The 15,659-nt window shown below is 45.5% G+C and overlaps 1 protein-coding gene across 1 annotated transcript in view; it reads left to right on the plus strand.

Moving 5' to 3' along the window:
• Positions 1-459: 459 nt before the first annotated feature.
• SIL1 (SIL1 nucleotide exchange factor) overlaps positions 460-15,659 on the plus strand; it is a gene marked incomplete at its 5' end in the record, with an annotated part of 79,912 nt that continues 64,712 nt past the window's right edge. Inside the window, 2 exons of the mRNA XM_082006451.1 lie at positions 460-564; positions 3,804-3,939. Coding sequence (XP_081862577.1) covers positions 460-564; positions 3,804-3,939 — 241 coding nt within the window. The remainder of the gene's footprint in view (positions 565-3,803; positions 3,940-15,659) is intronic.

Consider the following 15,659-nt stretch of genomic DNA (forward strand, 5'->3'; position numbering starts at 1 on the left):
CCTTTGATGGGTAGTAGTTTGGTTTAATTTGAATTAACACAGCCACTTCTGTGCTTAAAATGAGGCACAGGCGTAAAAAGCCTTCACAGGATTGCACTGACTTTTATTTTCCCCTGTAGTTGTCATCCATGGAACTAACACAGTGATTTCAAACAAGACTTGCAGGTCTCTTCATATTTTCCAGGGGAGATATAAGCCCCTGCGGGATCAATAGATGCTACTTTGTCGTTACCTGTCACAAACTCCATTAGCAGTAAAAATTGGCACCCTTTGCTCTTGGCTGCCCCCCCCCCCATGAGACCCATGTGCTAACACCTCAAGGTGGTGTGTTTCCTGCGGTGTCACACCCCTGAACCCATGCTGTGCTGCAAAATGCCATGTAAAGAATGCTGAAACCTGTGAAAACGTGGACTAAAATATTGTTGGTTTTGTTTTCCTTTGCATTTTAGGCTGGTGGCAATGTCTCACTGGGCTGGTCTCCTCTCCACTGCTGCCAAAGTCAACCTGCTGCTCTTGGTGGTTTCTGCAGTGTTTCCTCGGTCAAGCCTAAGCGACAGAGTTCCCGTAAGTGTTGGCTGCTCTGGCTGAGCCGCGTTCCCTAAGGGCTGTTCAGCCACCGGTGTCTCTGGTGGGGCGACAGCCTTACCCGATAACCTCAGTAGGGCCAAGTAGGGTGTTGAAGCAGTTGGTGAATCACCTCACCTTGACAGTGGATCTTCAATAACATTTCAGAAGGGCTTCTTTCTTAAGCCTGCTTGCCTCCCCCAGGAAATCCAGAATGTGCTCGATCCAAAGGGTTTGCAATGGGAACGGGCAGCTCTCTTGTTTGCTCGGTGTCACTTTTTCTATTTGGAGTTGTCACACATTCCCCCCTGTGGTAAGAGGCAAAGCTAATTATGTGGTCTAGTGGCAAGAAGAAGGGAAGAGTTGTCCTCGATTAGGTTCCTAGCTGTGCCTCTGCTTAGTCACCACAAGTGAGTCAGGCTTAGATGAGCATCCTCTCAAGTCCTTGCATTCTACGTGCATGGATTTTGCTTCTTGCAGTGCTATTTTGAAGCTGCAGTTGAGGTGAGTGGCTGCTGTCTGCCCCTTTGCACTTGTACAGGCGTGCAAAACTCCCCCGGTTTGGATTCTGCTGCTGAGCCCCAGGTGCCGGGCCCTGCTAGATGAACAGACCTGGAAAGCTTCCTTGAGGAAACTTGACCAGTAGTGTGGTGGTTTTTTTAGTTTAATTAATGCTGTGGCTTAAAACAGGGGGTTCCCCAGGAACACTGGTGTAGGGGATCACTGGACCCCATGTCCCTGGACACTCGCTCCTGCCTTCGCATTGCAGCTTGCTGGTCGTTGGTTGTGTGATGCGGCTGTTTGGGGGCTGCGCTATTACTCAGAGCGAATAGAAAGGGACAGATTACAGTATAAGCACTGTAGGCCAGTGCCTCGGGCCCACCTGGAGTCGTGTAAGGATGAGAGAATTTGTCTTTATTTCAGGGAGGGAGGGGAGAAGGCTGGAAATAGAGCACAGTCACCTCAGCTGGAGAACAAGCACTGGGACAACCACACAGTGAAATGAGCCCGAATTGGGAGGCAGCCTGACACCAAGGTTCAGAGAGGATTAATGCAGTGGGTGGTTAACACTCCCATCATCTTTTCCTGCCCTCCCCCTACAACGACTCCATGGTGGCCATGTCTCTCCTTTATTGCAAACAGACTGCAGATTGTCTCAAACCCTCCCTGCTGAGGCTTTTCAGCTTATTGCAGTTGATTTCAGCCTGATAAAGCAAGGAGGTTTTATGCCCTTAAGGAAATTTCCATTGTTCTTTAGAAAACATCTTTCCCTTGACCATTTTAATTATGAAAACCGAAAAGGATTCTGCCTAATTTCTGCATAAATGAAGAATTGCTTGTATGTTGTTGCCCATTTTTGCCAGAAATGCTAATGAAAACAGGGTATTGTAAAGCAACTGTGGGCCAAGCAGTGGCAGTAACATTTAAATGGACTAAGTCACATCCTTTTATCCTTACCGAACATTTAGACCATGGCACTTCCCTTGAGCAGAGCTGGTAAACATCAGCTATCTCCATTATGTGTTTCAATGGATACAACACTTGGAGGCCTGTTGGTAAATTTACAGTGGCCTCTATCGTTAAGTCCCTCTTGGATAATAATACAGCAATGTAAATAAGCTAAGTAATAACTGCTCTGACTCATTTATTTTAGTCCTATGGAGTCTTGGCTCAGAAAATGTTAACATTGATTTTCATCAGTAGAACCTGGCTTTTTATGTTTATGATTGTTACTGAGCTTTAACCATTTATCATAATTTTAACAATTTCAAACCTCTGGTGCGCTAAATGAAAGCAGGAGTTAAGCTCTGTTTTCCAGTGCGTTTCTGAAATTTCAATCCCTTTTGACAGATAAAGTAAAAACATTCTATAGGTTTGTCAACCATCTTTATGGATTACCACTTTTGTTGCTAATTGTATGTGTTTTGCTCAGGCTGACGTTTCTCTTGCTCAGAGACACTCTCCTAGGCTGGATAATGGATATTTATATGCAAAGCACCCAGATTCTGCCAGAAAATCTGCATGCATTTTTTCCAAGGAGTGGAAAAAGTGAAGGCAGAACGTGGCCTAAAATTTCCAGTTAACCTCTTAATTGACTTTTTTTTTTTCCCCCCTGTGAAAACATTCTAAGAATTAATATCAAAACACTTCATGAAGTGAGCTGTAACTCTTATTCTAATTGCCAACAATTAGGAATAATCTTTCCCTACAGGCTGGTTATTTGAAATTATTCAATGGTGTTGTTCTTGGCGATATCAGAACCTGATAATACTCCTTGCAGCAGAAACTGAGCTGTCTGAACGATTAGTCTGGACCAGCTTATCTGTTCCTGTGAAAACCAGAATAGCACAGACCTGCTTCCTGAGCAGCTAATAGCCTGGTGTGAGATAGTACGAGGTTGTTACTGACTACACACTCACAGCGATTTTATCCATTGCAGTTTTACATGACTCCCACCAGCTCTCTAGGGAGACTTGCCAGTGAACAGCGAGGTTTCCCTCCCAGCAAGGATTTTTTTTTTCCTGCTTTTCCTCCTCATTTTTTCCTTTGCGTAATGTCGTATGGCTCGTGCTAAATGATCTACCACACCTCTGCCATTCACGTGCTGCTCTTGCAGTGTAGGTGGTGATTAAATTGCTGCCTCATTGTTTTAAAAGACTTGGAGGACACCGGGAATGGGTGGAGAAAAGGATGCTCGCGGTTTTATCATGTGGGCAATTCGATGTGTTTTCCCTGTGTCCTATTTTGGAAATAGCTGAACTATTTTAGCTGAAATCTTCTCCACGCCTGAAATAAGTGCATTTAAGAAAAAAAACACCAAAAACCAATGCTTGAGGCGTTCCACTCGTGTGGAAAATTTCAGCTGAAAATGTTAAGTTTGACATATTTTTAGGCAAGGGAAAGCAGGGTCTTACGACGTTACACAACCCTAGTAATAGTCAAGGCTTCTGGCTCTGACTGTAATACAGGTGAGGCTCTGCAAAAGCTTGTTTTAAACCTGCAGCCTGCACTGGAATAGGAAATAAACTGCGTTGCTTTGTTCAGCACAAATGTCATGCTAGTTATGCATGTTTAACCTTTAATATACTTTAAATCTAAATTTAACCATGTGGAAAGAATCTCGGATGTCAAAAAAAAAAAAAAAAAACTGCTGGCGAGGGAAAAAATTTTGTATTCTCAGCCGGCACTAAATTACCCAGATGCAATTGCTAATGAGCTGAATCTCTTCTATCTGAAAGGAGTTTGCCCTTACAAAAATAGAAGAGAGCGACATAAAAGATGACAGCGGGAAGGAGCTGATGACAGAAGATGATGCTGATCCTGAAGACCTGGAAGTGTTTTACCCCACACATCAGTGGCAAACCATCCGTCCAGGTAACATGCCGATGACTAATTATAGTGTCCCTCTGAAACCCCACCTGACAGCACTGACAGAAGCCTTGCAGAAACTCAAAATACTTGTTTGTTCCCATGACAATATATTCCTTCGCCGGTGTTCAGACAAAGAGGTATGGGCCCAGTGGCCCAGCACAGGGCCAGGAGACCATCACCGAACTGGCTGGCAATGGAAGCGGTTGCTGAAAGTGCTTTCAGTTCTGGAGCAGGTCGAGTGGGCTGCCAGTCACATTGCAGGTGCTGATGTGTCTCTGTCACTAGCTCAAAAGCCCTTTCTCTCTTTGTACGCTTGTCAAGGGACAAATTTTATAACATTTGCTGCCATGTGGTATCCCAGGTCTGCTGTGCGCTGGTGTGGGCTGGTGAAATGCTGCTCAGTGGCAATCTGATTAAGGATCGTCAATGTAACACTACACAGCTTTTTAACAATGGGTTTTTCTGTTCCTTGGCTGTTTGAAATCCAGCTTTTATCCCCATTCGTACATCCCACAAAAAAAATCTCTTCCCTTTTTTTGGCTTGGTATCTTTTATTAGATGTGTGTGGGACATGTATGGTGAGAAAACACCAACTGAGCAGGCTGGCTTCCCTGCAAAAACCCGTGTGCTGGGAAAGGCTCTGGAGAGGATAAGCCCATTTAAACACACACACAGATGCATGTGTGCACACATTTTTCAGCTATTAGGATGATCAGTAAGCCTGTCTCTGGGGTCTTGGACAAAGTATTTAATCCACTTGTGCTTTGGTGTCCTCATGTATATGCAGGTGTAATACCTTCCCACCTCAGAAGGGTGAACTAAGTAGTAATTAATTTTTATAAAGTGCTCTGAATTTAAAAGAGCTTTACCCTGTGCTCAGTATTATCATTGAATGAATAAACATGGGATCCATTTGTCTTGAAATTTCTGCCAGATAAAGCAGAATGACTTTTCCAAATGTAAATCTTTGTATAACATAAACGTCTAGCGAAAGCCCCTAGATTTCACAGAGCTGCAATATATACTTATATTCCATTTTTGTACTATTATGTATGGAAGGTGTGTGGTGTCCCTGCTTAGTATTCAGACTGACAGATCCCCACCACCCTTGTTGAAGCAGAATATGTATATACTTGCAGTCATTATAAACGTCGTTGCCAGTTTTGTTCAGAAGCACCTTCTCCATTGCTCGGGTGTCTTGCTGCACATTATTTTTATAGCAATTCCATGTTAGGCATGTGCAGCGAAGGGCTTGTGGAAGTGGGGAGCTTGTCAGCATTCACAGAGGAGAAAAATTTTAGTTACTCTTGTGAAAGGCTTAAATGGTGTCCTGTTTCATTGTCTGGTGGCTACGGATCCTCATTCCAGGTGTGCATGCAGATTTGGATAGAAGCATGTCAGAAAGAGGAGTCTTCCTTGGCTTCCCGGTGCCAGCCTGGGTTTTTGTCTCCTGTGGGTTTCTTTGAAGTGAAACCCTGTGCATGGACTGTGACTTGCACTTTTAGCAGAGGTATTACCCGAAGTACATGTATTACCAAAGCAAGGGAACCTGCTGCCTCTACAAGCCCATCCTTGTGGCCTCTGACCTTGAGGGTTTCCCCCTTGCTAGCCCTGGTCTGTGCTGGGGAGGGTGTTCACCCCCAGGACGAGGGAAGCAGCCAGCATGGCTGTGCGAGGGATGTGCCCTTCGGTCCTTTAGCAGAGGTGCACGTGTTGGCAGCATGTCTAATCCGGTGGTTCTGCATCTTCCCACGTTTTCCCGATGTGATTTCACTCGCGTGTAGCCAAGCGGAGTCCTAGCTGGCTGGCGTGCGCCCAGCACGGACCAAAGTGAACCACAGCACCGTGCTCAGCAGTTTGCTTTCTGCTGCCCGCCTCTCCGGGATGCCCCCGCACCATCTTCCGTTGTATCCCTGCAGCAAATGGGGCCAGTCACTCCTGGGGAAGCAAATGTTTTGATTTGAAATTTGGATCTTTAATTTTGACTAGTGGAAGGGAGCTCAGAGTTGCATTTCTCCCCACTGCGCTCTTGTTTCATCTTGTTCCTGTTCTGAGCTCAACAGAGGATTTTGACACTTCTGTCCAGTCCCACAGCTGCTCATCTTTTATACATGTATTTCCAGTTTTACTCTGCTGTTTTTCTAGTTCCCTGTTGCTAATTGCATCAAACCACATTTCCACCGAGACTGCAGCAGTGTCATCAACCTGTAACCTGTCAAATCCCTCCACCAAATTAAATTGTTACTGTATATGTGACGCTGCTTTGTGCGGTTGTTCCTTCGCTGCCTACCGTGTGAGCTGGATTTTGATCAAATACTTTCTTGCACGTTGAGCACGCTTCAAGCTGCTGGAGATAGCTGGATGCAAACACAGAGAGACAGTTACCCTAAGAGCTCTGCTGCCTGTGATCTGGGAGCAAGGAGATCAGTTGTCTCTTCTGCCAACCAGCCGGGAAGGTGACAGGCTGTGGGAAGGTTGGTGAGACTTCACAAAGTCCTTTAACACTTTGTTAGGCATCGCTTCTTTCTCACTTGGCACTAAATAGTGCAGGTGTGGCTGGGTTAGACAGAAAGGATGTGTGCGCCTTGGAAAGTCTCCCAGTGCCTCCATTATTTTACTTTTTTTGGTATCATCTGAGGAAACGATGAAGACATCTGCAGGGCTTTTCGCTCTGTTCTTGGTTGGCATCCATAGGAACTTGCAGGCTATTTGGGTTTAAACGAGGGGGATTGCAACGTCCTCTGGATGTTCATGCCCGTGGTCAGATCATTTCTCATGGTCACACATCTGTTCCTCCACAAGCGCAGAATTTTTTTTAAGTTGTGCTTCCTCTGATGCCTTTTTTCCTTTCTGAATGCATTTTTACCAGGTACCCTTGTGAGTTGGAAGCTCTCTGGAGAAGCATAGTAGAGGTGACCTGCTTTTGTTGCTGCTCTTCCAGGCACATGGAGGTGACTCTGTCAGCACACACAAACACCCTACCGCTTTTCAAGGTGATCTTGCCTGATGGTTATGGCAACCAAAGGCTGATCCTTAGTCTTTGGGATGGCAGAGATGAATGGAAGGATTGGACGGTGTTGATGGTGTTCTCTGTCAATTTGACAGTTTTCTTGGGGATTCTGTATATAAAAGCATTTCTTCCACGTTTCCAGGTGACCTCGAATCTGCCACGCAACATCCTAGAGCACATGAATGCTTCATTTCCTGGGAATTACCTACTTTTGTTATTTGGGCACTTTGTTTCCCTCTGTCAGCATTCCTGGTGATGATTGAAAGTCAGGTTGCTCTGACCATTTAATCACATCACCGAGCAGCAGATTTTCCACCCAACGTTAGGGTCAGAAGTGGCTCCTCTGAGAAGACATTGCTGTGAAGATGAAGAAAAAGAATGTAAGAGGCAACAGTTTAACAGGGAAGGAAAAAGGGGGTTAATCGTCATCTCCTTAGCAGTGACCAGTGCTGTGGGAGCCCGGGCTGCAGACAGGCTCTGCCCACCTCTGTGGCAGCAGCACTTTCCTGCTCCCTGATGCTGGCAAGTTTCTCAGCTGACAGTTTGAAGTTGGGAATTAACGTGCCCAGTTTCCAAATCTAGATGGGCCAAGCTAGAGCCTCATCTTCCCGAAATATCAAAATATGTGCGATCTACTCTGAATGCTTTCCGTTTGAGAGGAGCCAACAGTGGGGCACAGAAAAACTTCCTTGGTCCAGAGCAGCTCCCTGCAGGCCGGAGAAATGGCGCAAACTCTTGCACTGGTGACTGAAATATTGCAGCATTGGCTCTCTCTCAGGTTTGGGTGGCACGTCTCAGTATCTATCCGGGCAGAGCATGCGAGACAAGAGCTCGGCTGGCCTGTACCTTTAGCTGTGGTTAAACTTCTGGCTTGCAGAGCTCTGTGCTGATACCTGCAGTTACTCTGTAGCGTTTGTACTGTTCAGAGTCATTTTCCTAAGTGCCTAATTATATTGCAGTTAAAAAATAAGAAGCCATGACTGCCGCTGTTGATCAAACTGCCAGAGCGAAGTTGATGTGAGCACGCTGTTGTTAGTGCTTCTGCAAAGATGAAACCATCTTACGTTCAGCGGGGAGCTGATGAAACATTGCTTAGCATTTAAATATCTTGTGGCTGAAGCTTCCAAGGGTCCTCGGGCTGCTTTCTCTGTCAGTAGCTATCTTTGCTGTTCGTACTCGTCTCAGGTCTTCCCCTGTCTCATTTGGTGCACAAACAAGGTTTTGCGCATATGGGAACACAGTTCTCGAAGAAAATGTTCATGTTGGGGAGATAATTTCAGAAGCTGCTTTGAAGGACTTGCTGTGGTGTTGCTAGAAGGAGCAGGACTCTGGATGGGGAATAACTCAGTCCAGTTTCGTTGCCAATCTTTGTCTTTCAAGAGATTTCAGTGGCCAGCACTGCTTGAAGCCAAAAAGAAGTTTTTAAAGCTGGGAGGAGAAGGTAATGGCAGGAGGGATCCCTTTGGCTCAGGAGTCCTGTGCCAGGGCCTGCCCCCAGCCCGTGTGGGTGATGTGGTGGCCGGCGAGGATTTCCTTAAACCTTTTCAGTGGGTATCTTCCTCCTGCCGTTCACCGGGATGTCTTGAGCTGCACTGGCTCCTGCTAATTGCTTTGCTGAATTAATGAATCTGTCCGAACTGTTGCCTTCTGGGTGACCTAGACCTAACTCAAACAGTTGTGTGCAGGTCTCTGAAATATTTATGTCAGCACGGGCAAGAGAGGGCTGTGAAATGCGGCACTAAACCACCAGAGTATGCTTATTTTTGCAAAGCTTGACGGGTGTAATCCAGGAAATAGGAGCCTCATCAGATCAGCACAGATTTGCGTGAAGAGGGAAGACAAATGGGATTTTAAAAACCTCATTTATTCCAGATGAAATGCTTATTGTCCAGGTTTTTTTAATAAAATAACTTGTTACTGATGTGCAGAAGGGGAAAAAAAAATCTTGACTGTGGAATTATTGTAATCTTCTCTGGCTAGCAACAGCGAGAACTGCAGGGTGATTACAACAGATAGGAAAGCCCAGGCAGTCTCGAGAGCAATTGCAAACATTCAGTGCTTGGAGGTAGAGTTATGGCCACTAGTAGCTCTCCCTCTGCTTGTTTTCCATCTGACCTCTCACATACGAGGCTTTTGATATGTTAAATGTATCTTGTGCCTGTCCTCCTGTTTATTACTGTGTGCCTTCATGCCCTCCTCTCTCAGCTTCCCCACCCGCATGGGCTTTCTTTGACTTCTCACCTTGGCGTCACAGCTCTCCCTAACGCTTGTGCTTAATTCCTCCTTACACTGAAAGTCTTCTCTGGCAAAAGTGTGAGGGCTGAAGCTTCACGTGCTGCTTCTGGCTCTGATGTGGGGCACTGGAGGGCAGACATGTAAATATGTAAAATAAAGCAAATTCTCTGTGCCTTACTCCTGCTGCATGTAAGAGGGATAGCAGAGTTTCCCTGCCTGTTGTTGGTAAGAGGGCAGGATTGGGACTGCTTGAGAGATGCTCGGAGAGCGTGCAGTCAGGAGGTATCTCAAACCTCTATTTGAGTAGGGCGTGTTTGAAGGATGCCAGCTTTTGGACGTGGCGATACTGTCTGTAGGAGTGTCTTTCCCTCCGGCTCAGCTGTGCAGATGAGGGCAGTGCTGTTACCTGTCTCCAGCATTGCTCTGCGTTATCTGCTTGGACTTTCTTTACCGGCAGGTTCCCAGAGCTGGAAAGTCAGAGGGCTCCCACCGGGGATGCACACCTGGTCCTTGTCAAGCCGTCTCTTCAATGTGTAGACAAGGGCTGCATGGTGAGCGCTGCGAGGTGAGCAGGACAGCTTCCCGGCTGCGGGGCAGACACGGGCCGGCCGGCCGCGGCGCTGTGAGCTGCTGCCAGCATCCCGACAAGATGCTGGTGTAGGTGATGCCGGGAGTGTCGTAGCCTTGGACCGTATAGTCAAAACACTCATGAAACAGTTGTGAGTGTTAGTGGGCTGGGCCCTTAGGCACAAAACTGACCTTTTCCAGGAGAGGACAGAGCTGCAGACCCTTTGTCATTCACACTAAGAAATGGGAAAAGTAGCAAATAACAGAAATTTACAGGCCAGTAACTGAATGTGCACATAAAAAAAAGACAGACTCCCACATTATAAAAAAGACTCTCCTCCTCTAATTTGACAAGTGTAGTAATGCAGTTTTGAGTATATATTTCATAGCATGTTGTAAACGCAGTATATATATATTTAAATTTTAATAATGTGAGACCTCAGAACTGTATAGCTCCTGGTACTAAATCATTCCTGGGAACTGGGCAGAAATGGGCTCCACACTTAACTTGCAGATTTTAATTAAGCTGAGTCGCAGGAGTTGGTGGCAGTGCCCGGTCCCAGGCAGCACTGCTCGGAGTGGTGGGCCGGGTGGGAAGCTGCCGTTCAGCGGAGCATGTTCAGCATGGCCAGGGACCGGTCTGGCTCACAGGGTTATTTTCCCGTCTTTCCTATCTGCTTCTCCACTACCTGGGAAGTTTTGCAGTTGTTGTTTTCCCAGCATGTCCGTGAGGGTGTCGGGTTTAGTATCGATGAAGTGAACCAGGAGCCAATTTTTCCTCCCCGCCAAACCCAGATAAAAGTTCCAATTGTTTTCAGTCACTTCAAGAACTGCTGGTATCCTGGCAGCAGCAGTGTTGGTGAGAAAAACCCCTCAAAATTTACTACTTGGATTGCGCAGGTTTAGGAGCAGAGCGGGGCTGAGATGGGCTTTTGGTGAATCAGGGTGAATGCTGTCCCTTACTGGCTATGGTGTTACTGGTTTCATTAAGTAAGCCGATTATATAAAGTCTTCTGCGGTGATGCATGTACCGCCAAAAACTAATTGCACTTCTGAGCAGCCGAGATAAAAGTTTGCAGCTTCTCTAACACATAGCCATGGGCTTGGATGTGAGGCATAACTGAAACAAGGGCGTAATGATGTACTTTCACATGAGACATTCCATGACTCCTGCTAGCTGTGTGTATGACTCCATACCCCACAGTCTTTACAGGTTAGTTATAAAGTGGTTGTAAACTAGATGATGGAGGTGTTTGAGAGTCAAGCGTCTTTTTTTGTGCAATGAGAGGAAATTAGGCTGTATTTTTCAAAATATTTTTGAACTTAGCTTTAATGATGCTCTAGCTGGTATTGTTATAATGTAAGTGTAGCATTGGTGAAGAGATTAAGTATATCGGCTGTGTAGTAGACGTAAGCAGTGGGAATCATTCACATGGTTAAATTTACATTGTTTGGAGCAGAAAAAGTGCTTTGAAAGGAGGGAGACTGTTTCCCAGAGAGGACATCTCTCATCTCTCTCTTTTATCTTCTTTCTGCCAAACCAGGGATGCTATGAGCATGTGAGCTGCTAAGAGATGCTTAAATGTGTGCTGGGTGATGAGGAATATCTTGCTATGGTTTTATGTGCAAGCATGCTATATTTTCTGTAGTAACATTAATAACCTTCATGTGACTGTTTAGAAAGATGAACTTCATTAAAGGAGAGGTATTTAATATCGGGCCTATTTTTATCTCTGTCTTTATCTCACAGTCTGCGCATTTATTTCAAGCTTGTAACAGTGCTTTGGAAGAAAAATGTTTTCTCTCCTGGAAAACATTTTGGGAGTGCATCAAGCCTTGGTTATCTTGAATTTCCAGTCTGAGTATCTCCCATCTTCCTTCCAGAGCAAGCAAGCCAGACCAGGACCTTTGCTCCCACAGTTGTATCAGGTGTTACGGGAAAGCGTTTTTTAAAAAGTGTGACTTGGGTTCCAGGGTCACTTAAATGGTTCTGCGGGTTTGACCAAACATAATCAGAGCAACTCCCTTACACTCCAGGTGCCTGATGTTGTTTTGCGAGGCGAGCCTTCCAAAAGGCTTACTTAGTCACGGGTCGGACCTCTATCCCCGTGAAACCCTGGAGGTTGCTTAGTGGCCCTGAAAGTGTTTGAATTCACTAAAGCACCATCACGGATGCTGGATCAGACAAATGATGATGAGAAAAATCATCTGGCGCCCGCTGCAGCCATTTGGTGGAGAGGCTGCTGCAAGGGAAGCCTCCTTGTGCCAGCAGAGCTCAGCACCTCCTGATCCCCTTGCGAGGCCATCCTTCTCTCTCCTTGGGTGACAGAAGGCTCCCAGAGCAACTGTTTTCCTGGCTTGGGAATTATTTTCCCAGGCTGTGGCATGATGGCAGAGCACTGTAGCTCGTGGGGCTGCAGGACGTGTTTGACCATGCGCCCTTGGAGAGGTTATCAGTTAGCTCTAGAGATCAGGCCTTCCGGCAGAGTTGATTTTGTTTTTCTACATTTGCAATTTTATTATGTAATTTCATAAATTAATCTTTGACCTATTAATATAATGCAGACATCGTGTTTTCAGACCGCTTTCCTGTATTTTATCTCATTTGCTGGCTGAGGTTGGCTGTGATGGATGCAGGTGGTCTGCCTTGTCCCCACAGGGATGCACCATCTTTTCAGTTCCTTTCATATCCATCCTTTAGCATTGCTGACTCCGCATCCAGAGTGCCTGCCTTCATTGAACATTTCTTGGCGCAGAAGTGCTGCTTAGCCCACGCAGAACTACAGTGCCATACAGCCTGTGGCCAGAATGACCCATTTCTGAACCTTTTCCCAAGACACGTATGTGGCTGTATGCCCTGGGAGCTTGTGGTCCCTGGTGTGTGTTTGACAGTTGTTAAAAAAACACCTGGCTCTGGGAGCTAAACCCTCCTTTTCTTTGGTGTTGTCTAGATCCTGTACATCACTAAAACACAGTTTCACAGCGTTATTTTTTTATAATTAGGAAGAAAATATTTTTCCCCACCGTTTTGCTCTGGCCGTTCCTTCCTGCAGTCTCCCCCATGGGCTATATGTACGCCAAGACCCCACTTACTAGATTTTCTACAAAAATGAATTTAGGTGGGTAGGCACAAAGTCGGATTTTTTGAGGGGCAGTCAGCACACAGTCAAATGGCTCCTGTGAGGAATATTTCACTCTGGCCCTTCACAATTCATGCCTGCAAACTAGTGCTCTTACTCAGATGTGGCTGCAGCTATTTTTATTTATTTATTTTCCCCATATATTTATTTATAGAGTCACACTAGCAACAGATCCTCTTTTTTCCACAACCCCTTTTCAGAGCCATGTTCTGCCTTCTCCATTCTGGCTTAAAAGCACCTTGCTCTTCTGAGGAAAACTCTGAATATCCATCATGTTGTCCTGATTTAGTGAGTTGTTTTCTCTGATCTCTGCCCTCCATTCATTTTAGAATCTGCAGTGAGTTTGGGACGTAAATTAAAAAAGCTATTTGATGTTTCTTGAGGTCTAGAAGCTTGTTTTGCATTTGTTCTTACTTGAACGCACACTGAAAGAAATGTCTCTGCTTTACCGAAACATCTTCCTTTAGAATCTCAAGGAAGCTTCTGAGTTAAAAAATAAGTGTGTGTGTGTATATACGTGTGAGTGTATATACATATATGTTTTTCCAGCTCTGCTTTACCAGCTTGGGAAAGAAATGTAATCTCCTCAGGTCTGTCTTGATGTTTTGGAGAACTAATTTCCATTTATTGCAAGAACTCGTACAACACTATATTCAAGTTTAATTTTTTTATTATGTGTTTACATTTTGGAAGGAGTAAGCGTGGTGGTGTTGGAAATTCTAATTAAGGATAACATGTCTGATTCAAAAGATCTTTCTTCAGTCCAGAGATTCTTTTTCCTCTCTCCTGATTTTCTGCCTGCTCCTTAAGACTGCAGGAAGTTTTGCTTGGGTCATTCGCTTGCAACAGGATGTTATCTGAATACTGAATTAATGGATGCAGGCTGTCACTTGGTATTTCTTCTGTTCTTCTGCTGGAGATCTCCCAGGGTTGCAAAGACCTTGCAAGCGGCAATGGCAATAACAGGAACGTGCCTACAATCCTGCAAAGTAAAAGAAGAAACATTAAGTTGCCTGTCTCTCCTGTCACTGCAGGGTGTGAATAAATAGATCTAATCAACAATTTACATTTTAACCCCAGACCAGGTTTTATTTTTAGGATTTGTCATTCAGCCCAAGCGAAACCTTTCCGTTTGCTGTCTGGTGGTGTTTCTAAAAGGACCTTTAAGTTATCACCGAGACTGTGTTTTAAGATGCATTTACATTTTGATATAATGTGCTGCTTTTCTTATTTGAAACAAAGCCCACCTGTTCTTCATTAATTATACTATCATTTAGCCTGCTAACCAGGTTGCTACTAATTACGGTTATCTCACTGTTCTGCACTCGGTAATATGCAAAAATGATTAGACCTCTCTGTATCTCGATTAACTGGAGCTGTAACGAGGTGGCAAATTGTGAAAGTTTTTACAGGTATTGTGCAGGTATTTACAGACTACACGAAACAAAGCTGGGAGGAGCGGCTGCTGCACCCGATGGGTGTGCTGCCCTTCAGAAGGAACTCGACAGCAAGAACTGAAATAGAAGAAACTGTTTAAACATAGAAAAACCTGTTTTACTGTAGGGTGATCGGACACTTGAGCAGGTCAACTCCACCAGAGAGGTTGTGGAGTCTCCATCCCACGAGACATTTAAAACCCAACTGGACACAGTCCTGGGCAACCTGCTGGAGGTGACTTCGCTTGAGCAGGGCTTGGATAGGGTGATCTCCAGAGATGCTTTCCAACCTCAACCAGTCTGTGACGCTGTATGGCAGTACCTTTTCTTAAGACAGAGCATCTCATGATGGGCTCCACGGAGAGCTGCAAATCCTGGTGGTGATGCTGACACTTGCTAACGTCAGCTGAAACATGAACGGATCAAATACGGGAAGAGTTGCTGGGGACCTCTCTGAAAAGAGGCAGCAGAAAGCGATGATGGAGACCAGCTGCTGGGCAGTTGTGAGGCCCAGCAGGGCTGGAGCCAGGAGCCAGAGTCTGGGATGAAGGTTCCCGACAGGACCAGAGCCTTTGCTGGAAGATAAGACAAGATCAGATAAGACTTTTCACCTGAGCCTGTTTTATCATCTTTCCACCCAGTTTGATCCCTTCATGTCCTCTCCAAACTTCGGGCTGACATCCTGAAGTGGAAAGGACATGTGCTGAAGGAGGAGCAGAGCGAGGCTGCTGACAGCAGAGAGCGTGTACCTCGCCTTGCCGCCTTTGGGGAAAGCGTGGTTTTGCTGGCAAGCAGGAGAGCAGGAAGAGCTTCCAAATGGAGCTATGCCGTCAGAGGTGTTAATGCAACTGCTTTATGAGGAAATGTATTCACTCTCCTTCATCACTCCAACAAAGATCCTCATGTTAGGTCAAACCACCTACGCTGGCTATCTTTACTGTTTGCTCTCTGCTATACTTGATAAACTGGTTGCTGTGTGGGTTTTTGTTAGGTTTTGTGGGGGTTTTTTTTCTGAAGTGGACTAGAGATGGTTCATGTGATTTCTTTTGTCCCCTCGCAGTGCAGCTGATGCAGGCAGGGGTGGGACAGTAGCATCTTTATACTTGTCAAATATCCATCCACAACCCAAGGCACTACCCATGTACAGCCTGAGTGTAAAGGTGATTTTCTTGCAGTCTTAGGAATACTACACAAACAGGTAAAACAAGACACTCGATGAAAACCGCACTTGAGAAGGATTGTATCCACAGTCTAAAAGCCAGATATGGGGTCAGTGAAGTGCACTTTGCAGTGGTAGCTGAGCTGGGAACCCTGGAAGGGGACATTTCCCACAGT

This window comes from Phaethon aethereus (genome assembly GCF_964289735.1).
Source record: "Phaethon aethereus genome assembly, chromosome: 14".
Lineage (NCBI taxonomy): Eukaryota > Metazoa > Chordata > Aves > Phaethontiformes > Phaethontidae > Phaethon > Phaethon aethereus.